The sequence below is a fragment of the Corylus avellana genome, chromosome ca1 (genome assembly GCF_901000735.1).
Source record: "Corylus avellana chromosome ca1, CavTom2PMs-1.0".
In the NCBI taxonomy this organism is placed as follows: Eukaryota; Viridiplantae; Streptophyta; class Magnoliopsida; order Fagales; family Betulaceae; genus Corylus; species Corylus avellana.
In genome coordinates this window covers 45,276,395-45,284,817 of record NC_081541.1, presented here as the reverse complement: position 1 = coordinate 45,284,817, position 8,423 = coordinate 45,276,395, and the positions used below count along the sequence as shown (strand labels likewise).

Below are 8,423 nucleotides of genomic sequence, written 5' to 3'. Positions count from 1 at the left end.
AAAAATTACAAAAAATGTATATTGTAATTTTAATTTTTATGACACCTAAACCAAATCAAATCCGAAAGGATATACTTTGGGTCAATTAAGCTTTTAATATTGGTTACCTGTAATACTTTTGGGTCAATTTAGTTTTATTTTCTTTTTTTTATTTTTATTAAAAAATACTTTGGCTCTTTTAACCGTAATACTTGTCTCTTTTTTATACCAAAGCCTTCGTACAATTCTTCGAGTTTTCCTTTTTAAATCACATGGTCCCCTGCAGGCTGCAGCGCATTCAACAAAGGAAAGCTGACGCTTTGCATTATTTAAAGGGGTTGAATTTTGATACATCGACTCCCAACTAACCTACTATTTGATTTTTTAAACAAAAATTAATCTAAACTAGACACATATTAAAGTAATAATTAAATAACATATGAACTTTTGATACTCCTTCAACCCTTCACTTCACAGAAGATACCACTTACTTGTGCTTCGAGAATTCTGAGTTTCCTCATCGTACCTTTCTAGAAAGAAAACCATGGCAGAGCTTTTCCTTTCTCCGTTAATCCAACTGCTCTTTGACCAATTGGCGTCTGGCGAGTTGCTCAACTTTGCACGCCGACATGTGGGACTCGGAGAAAAGCTGAACAAGTGGAAGCATACGTTGGAAGGAATCCAGGCAGTCCTTGATGATGCGGATGGAAAGCAGCATGATGAGAAGCAATCCAGGGCAGTAAAACTGTGGTTGGATGATCTTAGAGACTTGGCTTACGATGTGGAGGACATACTTGATGAGTTCGCCACGGAAGCTTTGCAACGCAAATTGAAGGGAGGAGATGATGATCAGGCCAGCACAAGTAAGTTACGGAAACTCATCCCTACCTGTTGCATTGGTTTGACTCCAAGTGCTCTTAAGCTCAATGTTAGTCTGGTTTCAAAGATAGAGGAGATCTCTGCTCGATTCGATGAAATTGTCGAACGAAAAGGTCGACTGAAATTGGAAGAAGCTGCTGATCGTGGGAGATCAAACAGAAGAAGAGGGACACTGGAGCCAACCTCTTTAATGACAGATGCTTATGTTTTTGGCAGGGAAAAAGATAAAGAGGCTATCCTTCAAGTGTTGCTGAGTGAAAAACGCAGTGATGCTAGAGATAAAGTTTCTGTGATTCCCATTCTTGGTATGGGGGGCATAGGAAAGACAACTCTTGCCAAACTTTTATTCCATGATGAAAAAGTGCAAAGCTTTTTTGAGTTAAAAGCATGGGCTTGTGTTTCCGAAGATTTCAATGTTGTTAGAGTCACAAAAGCAGTTTTGAAAATGGTCACCACTGAAAGCTGTGACGACGATGATTTGAATTTGTTGCAAGTCAAACTAGAGAAGAATCTGAAAGGAAAAAAGTTTCTAGTCGTTTTGGATGATCTTTGGAATGAGAACTACGATGACTGGACTATCTTGCGTGCTCCTTTCCTAGCAGGGGCTCCCGGAAGTACAATTGTTATCACAACTCGTAATGAGAGAGTTTCATTAACAACACGTTCCATTCCAGAATACCATTACCGTTTGGAAGTGCTGTCAAAAGATGCATGTTTGTCTGTATTTACCCAACATGCACTGGGGGCAAGCAACTTCAATGCACATCCGGACCTCCAAGAGAGTGGTGAAAAAATCGTTGAAAGATGTAAAGGCTTGCCTTTGGCGGCAAAGACCCTCGGAGGCCTCTTGCGCACTAAAAAGGACCGTAATGAGTGGGAAAATGTACTTAAGAGCAAGATATGGGATATACCAGAGGAGAGAAGTGGAATTGTTCCCGCCCTTATGTTGAGCTACCACCATCTTCCCCCACATTTAAAAAGGTGCTTTATGTATTGTTCAATACTCCCAGAGGACTGTGAATTTAAAGAGCAGCAGTTGATTTTGTTGTGGATGGCAGAAGGTCTAATTCAACCACCGAAAGAGGATACGCAAATGGAAGATCTAGGTAGCGAGTATTTTCAAGATTTGTTGTCAAGGTCCTTTTTCCAACAATCAAGCACGAAGAAACTACGATTTGTGATGCATGACCTCATCAAAGATTTGGCTCAAAGGATTGCAGGAGATATATGCTTTAGGATGGAGGATGAAATTCGGGGTGGTAATAGAAGGAGATTTCCTAAAAAGGTTCGACACTCTTCTTACTTGGGTGACGCCTATGATATTGCTAAAAGGTTTGAGCATTTTTTTGAACTCAAATGTCTACGTACCTTCCTCCCTCTTCCACCTCCTTATGGTTGTTATTTGACTCATAATGTTCCTCATCAATTGTTGCCGAAATTACTATGTTTAAGAGCCCTCTCTTTGAGGGGGTACTGCATAGTTGAGGTACCAGATTCAATTGGCGATTTGAAACATCTACGGTACCTTGACCTTTCTTACACTAATATTAGAGGTTTGCCTGAATCAACAACCACTCTATGCAACTTACAGACAATGATTCTGAAGAAATGTTCTTATCTAAAGAAATTGCCGTCAAATTTGGGCAACCTGATCAACTTGCGCCACCTCAACATTCTCGGTGCAATTAAGCTGGAAGGAATGCCTCCTCAAATAGGTAAATTAACTCATCTCCGAACATTGTCTAATCTAATTGTGGGAAAAGGCAGCTGCTTCACTTTAAGAGAGCTAGGTTCTTTGTTGCATCTTCGCGGAACACTCATCATCTCACAATTGGAGAATGTCACTGAACCCAGGGATGCAAGCGATGCTAAGTTAATTGAAAAGACTGATCTTATTGCGTTGTGCTTGGAATGGAGTAACAGATTGGATGAGTCACTCGACAGAACAAGTGAATTTGAGGTACTCAACATGCTACAACCTCACAAGACTTTGAAAGAGCTCACTATCAAGTGTTATGGTGGTATGAAATTTCCAACTTGGTTAGCAGGTCATTCATTTTCTCATATGGTGGCTTTAACAATTGAAAATTGTAAAATGTGCACGTCATTGCCACCAGTGGGCCAACTACAATCACTCAAACACCTTTTCATTAAAGGCACGGCGAGGGTGAAGAATGTCGGTCATGAGTTTTATGGGGTTAGTTGCTCACAACCTTTTGAATCCTTGGAAACTTTGTGTTTCAACAATATGGAAGAATGGGAGAACTGGATCCCTAATCAAGAGTTTAGAAACCTGCGTAAGCTTTCCATTACAAATTGTCCCAAGTTGTTGGGGAAGTTACCTAACCATTTTCCTTTACTAGAAAATGTTTTGGTACGATACTGTCCGAGGTTGGTGGTTTCAATTTCAAGCTTTCCTGAGCTTTGCAGACTACAAATTGAAGGATCCGAAGGGGTGATGCGTGAAAATAAGGTTGTCTTCAACTCACTAAATTCCAAGTCCTTTTCAACAATTTCAGAATTCAAATCTCCAATAGAAGGGTTTATTCTCGAAGGACTAACACATGTAGAAAAACTAAATATTGAAAATTGTGAGGAGTTGACACATTTGTGGTCAAATGATGTGGGATTATTACAATCCCTCCCACGTCTTTGTAACTTGAAGATTTGGAAACCATTTTCTTCGGCAGAAGAAGCAAAAGAGCAACCAAAACAGGGTATGCCATCCACCCACAATGGCATGGAATTTTTACCCAAGGAAATCATGTACAACAACACGTGTATTGAGCGCATTGAGATTAGTGGATGTGATTCACTGAAGCACTTTGCAATAGGCCAGCTACCTCCAACACTTAAGCGGCTATGCATACAGAATTGCAAGAGTATGATAATTTTACTTGATGAGGATGATGCCAATAGTTGCAGTACTAGCACATCTCTTCTTGAGTTCTTGGAGATTTGGAAGTGTCCATCCCTCAAATTCTTAACATCTAGCGTAGAATTATTGGCAACACTTAAACACCTCGATGTTAAAGATTGTGGACAGCTGGTGTCAATAGCGAAAAGTGAAGAATTACCTGCAACACTTCAACACTTTACAATTTGGAGTTGTGGACAGCTGGAGTCAATAGCGAAAAGTAGAGAATTGCCTGCAACACTTCAACACCTCGATATTACCTATTGTTCAAAGCTGGAGTCAATAGCGAATAGCTTCCATCACAACTCGTCTCTTGAAAAGATTCAAATTCGTGGTTGTGAAAACCTTAAATCCTTACCCACGGGCATACACACCCTCAGCCATCTAGACACGATTGAAATTAGTTGTTGTCGAGCTCTTGTTTCCTTCCCAGACGGAGGGTTGCTCCCTAGCAACCTTAGAGAGTTAACGATTTTTTATAATGATATGGCCCTACCTAACTGCATTCACAACATCACCTCACTTCAAAAATTGACGATTAGCGAGGTATCATCCTTTTCGGAAGAGGGTTTTCCCGCCAACCTAACATCACTTGAAATCTGGTATTGCAACTTCACTGAGGCCTTGCCTGAATGGGGGCTGCACAGGCTTACCTCTCTTCAACATCTTTATATTACAGGTGGATGTCCTAATGTGGAGTCCTTTCCAGCTGAGAAGATGCTGCCTGCATCTCTTACTACCCTCTCACCATCAGAAGATTCCCCAATCTGAAAAATCTGCCTTCCCTTCGAAACCTCACCTCTCTTGAAAAACTGGATATCGAAGAGTGTAAAAATCTCAAATCCTTTACAAAGGATGGCTTGCCTCCCTCCCTCCAGAGACTCAAAATTAAAGACTGTCCTCTGTTGAAAGAACGCTGCAAGAAGGATAAAGGACAAGAGTGGCCCACGATAGCCCACATCCCTTGGGTTGAGATTGATAATAGGTTCATCTATGACTCAGAAGAGGAGGAATCAAAGTGAAGGGCCCCCCTACACTCAGTTGCTCTGTTTTATTTAGATGCTAGAGAAGTGCCAAGGAACAAATCCAAGGTCAGTTTATTTTCACATTAGTTCTTTTGCTTCTGGCTTTTCTTCGACTTCCAGCAGGGACGGCTTAGTGCTTCCTCCTCGAAGTAATTAGGGTTTTTGATATTATTTCCCATTTTTCATCTTCTTTGGAAGATTTTTAAATAATTTGCATTTATTCTTATTTCTCTCATTTCTTTTGGGGTTCAACAGAGCCGTGGGCGGGTCCACTATGCAAGTCATCGCCATGAGCCACACATCACGCTGTTCAAGAGGCCTCTAAACTGTTAGTAGCAGGAGGAGAACATGCGTCATCCCCCACAAATATACTTGTAATCTCTCCAACTAGATTCATATTTTCCTAAGAAACAATCTGGATGTTTTGGAACTTAGGTTTGTATATTTGTTAATTTTCCTGTTTGTGAATTTTATGCTTGTCATTGGCGTTGTGTTGATATAAAAGGCTCTTTTGTTTTTGTCTGAATGTTTGTGTTAAAGAGATCTTATGTTGCTCCTATTTCTTAATGTTCTTGTTGGGTTCGGATAAATGCGGAACAGGTGTTTGTTGAATTGCCTCAGCGACCAAGCAGAGAGTGAAATGGGTGCCTTTGTTGGCTTGACAAAAGAGAAGAAACCTGTAAGTTCAAAACTCCCAGCCTAAACACCAAACCTAGAGCATTTATTGCATTTTCTCCAATAATTTGGCATCACACCCTTGTAGGTGGAACCCGGAGTGTTCAATGAAGAAAATGTTGGTACTGAACAGGATATTGATGGTAAATATTTTGCTCCTTTGTTTTTTTATGGTTGATTCATCGATATAAAAAAAAATAAAGAAAAAATAATAATAATAAAAAAAAAACAGAGTTAACTTTATTGCATCGAAGGAACCATGCTGATCTAGTTACATTTCTATCAGCGTCTTTCAAGCAAAATGGGTATGGAGAAGGGAAGGGATTATCCTAATGCAGTATCCCCAGGAACAAACCGATACAGATTATGAATACAAAGAGGTACGCCTTACTGCTTCTGCAATTTTATAATTTGTTGGGATGTTGTGTATCCAATTAGACAAATTCCTTTTTATAAGTGATCGAGAGTATAATTGTTATTATTGTTAAAGATTTCAACGGAACATGTTAACCAACTAATTCAGTTTCAACCAGAAGAAGACTTCCCCAATCACACTCACTTTCACGACACTTCTTCTACACTCAGCAGCCCACACATGGTGACCACCTCAGCTGATTTTACTCCTGACAACAGATGCCTCTCAACTCTAAATGCAAGCTGATTGCTGCCTCCCAAGGCAAGATGAAGGCCGCCATTTGTCCAGGATTCCTGCATGTTAGATGTCCATGTTTTCTGCTGGCTTTCATCTCAGCTCAGCACACAATTGTCCAGCTTCCATGCTGCTTGTTTTCCTCTTAGTTTTCAGTTATGTAATTTAATATGTTCATTGTTTTCTGCTATGTATTTCGGTCCTCTCTTCTCTTGTAAAAACACACGAGCCATTTGGCTATATATATACATGGTGCTGCACTGTTATTGGTTATGTAACCAAAACAGTTTTCCTCCAATCTTTCAATTATATGTTTATTCTCTTTTGTTAAGAAAATGCTATGATAATGAAATGGACAATCTATTTTCCAATATTTAGAATTAGAGGTGTGCAACTCTGCTTTGCAATTTCAATTGCTTTTTGTTTTCTCTTTGCTCCTTTTTGATTCTTTTGATCTTTTAAATTCTTCCTTGCAACCAAAGGATGCACTTATGAACACAAAAATGCTTTACATTTTCCTGGTGAATTATTTTTTGCTAGTGGGTTTGCAATGTTTCTCTGCATAAGTATACCATGTAGTATATAATCAGATAAACAATAGGCTTACAGGTAGAATTCCCCACTCCAATCAAAATCATAGTTTTGGACAGAAAGTAAGTATTGGGTTCCTAATAATATGAAAGATAAAATGATTGATTCCTTTCATACAACAATATATGAAAAATATGTTACATTTTTCAGAATTACTATTATTTGGACAAAGGCAACATTGGTGTGTATACCCGTATCAAGATCTGAAATATGAATTACCAAAGTGAGATTTGATTAAAGATGTTATCATCTTCCAAAGTGAGAAGCTGGATCCGAAAAAGCGCACCCTCATTGATTTGGCTGATCCATCTCTCACAAATTCCAAGTCCCTGCCAATTCTGTGCTGGATGAAGACTTAAACTTACATGAATTTTGAGAGCTTTCTCATACAGGAAGGCAGAGGAAATGTTGCAGCCCATGGAAATACTTTTACTGGTGTAGGAGATCTTATGGGGTTAGGTACAAATCCCCAGAAAGTATTGTGTGAATATTAATAGAGTACTTCCGTGGGACAAACACTTGGCCAGTTGGCTTAGATGTAAGTTTTTAAGAAGTTTTAAAAAGTAGTTAAGAAAAGGTTAAAAAAATCCGTTCTCCTAATTATCTTAAGAAATTATTCTATACATTAAAACACTTTCTGAAACCAATTTTTTATTTTTTAAAAAAATATCCTCAAAATATATTAACAACTAGAACCTTTATTCCCTTTTTTACGTATGTGTTTGATCTACAATTTATTTTTCTAGAAAGACAATAGGCTGATTATGCAATGTCTGAGATTTACTGAGTTTAGGATTTCTTGAGGAAAACTCTATTTCGTATGCGAGTACTTAGGAAATTTAACTAGTTTTGTTCAAGAAACTAGGACTTCTCTCTTGTAAGTAGGTTTCTGTACTGTCTAATTCTTGTTAGTATTGCATTACAACAATTAGCTGCTGAATTAAAATTTAATCAAGCCCCTTATTTAGTCCCAATATTAGATATTACACGGTGATAATTTAGTTTGTCTACCTTCAAAAGACTTGAGACCATTAATGCCAATGATATCAACCTCAAATGGCACCTATTCCCTCTATAAGAATAGGGTATAGGATGAGATCATGAGTTTAAGGTGCACTGGATGTGTCATGTGTATGTGACTTGCAGATACAGTTAAAAACCAAAAAAAAAAAAAAAAAAAAAAAAAGGAAAAAATTCATTTATTACCTCGTAACTTTTGTAATCACACTTTTAAACTTTAAAATTGATCAATTTAGGGTTACTATTTTTCAGAAGGTTGCAAAGTCAACCATTCTGTCCAAATTTAGTGTTAAATCATAACAGAGGAAATGAAATCCCCAAAATACCATTGTCCAAATTCAATATATTTTTGTAATTTTATAAACATTTTAAGGATATTTTAGGGATTTCACTCATTAACCGTTTAATTTAACACTGAATTTTGACGGGAGGATTGACATTACGAACTTCTAAAAGACGATAACTCTAAATTGACACTTTTTAAAATTTAAATGTATGATTGCAAAAGTAATGAAAGATCATGGGCGTCCGGCGATAACCGATAAGTGAAGTTTTTCCTAAAAAAAAAAGAAAGGACTTATTATTGGTATAATAATTATAATATTGTTATTTTGCAATGATTATATAGTGAAATGATGTGATCTATCATATTGAATGCCTTGCTTTAGATAGAGTGCATGTATTCATC

General features: G+C 37.9%; 3 protein-coding genes across 10 annotated transcripts in view; all 3 read left to right on the top strand.

The window, feature by feature from the left end:
* Nucleotides 1-6,433, top strand: part of LOC132174980 (putative disease resistance protein At3g14460) — a 62,999-nt gene extending 56,566 nt beyond the window's left edge. For 4 of the 7 annotated variants that reach the window (XM_059586845.1, XM_059586820.1, XM_059586837.1 and 1 more), the window contains exons 4-6: nucleotides 5,564-5,618; nucleotides 5,762-5,855; nucleotides 6,009-6,433. The gene's annotated coding sequence lies outside the window, so the exon portion shown is untranslated. Of the gene's footprint in view, nucleotides 1-5,563; nucleotides 5,619-5,761; nucleotides 5,856-5,998 lie in introns of all 7 variants that reach the window. The other 3 variants (XM_059586804.1, XM_059586797.1, XM_059586788.1) reach the window with 3 other exon arrangements.
* LOC132175054 (protein SUPPRESSOR OF npr1-1, CONSTITUTIVE 1-like) overlaps nucleotides 1-8,423 on the top strand; it is a 47,379-nt gene that overhangs the window by 38,646 nt on the left and 310 nt on the right. The window contains exons 2-3 of one of the 2 annotated variants that reach the window (XM_059586871.1): nucleotides 5,056-5,174; nucleotides 5,401-5,418. The exons of the other annotated variant lie outside the window; for it this stretch is intronic. The gene's annotated coding sequence lies outside the window, so the exon portion shown is untranslated. Of the gene's footprint in view, nucleotides 1-5,055; nucleotides 5,175-5,400; nucleotides 5,419-8,423 lie in introns of those variants that run through there. 2 annotated transcript variants of the gene reach the window in all.
* On the top strand, nucleotides 347-4,546 carry LOC132173381 (putative disease resistance RPP13-like protein 1). The gene has a single exon (XM_059584873.1). It carries the CDS (start codon nucleotides 524-526, stop codon nucleotides 4,544-4,546), a length of 4,023 nt encoding a protein of 1,340 aa, XP_059440856.1. The 5' UTR covers nucleotides 347-523.

Excerpts from the sequence above, each read along its gene's own strand:
- LOC132173381 (XM_059584873.1), top strand. The coding sequence starts at position 524 with ATGGCAGAGCTTTTCCTTTCTCCGTTAATCCAACTGCTCTTTGACCAA.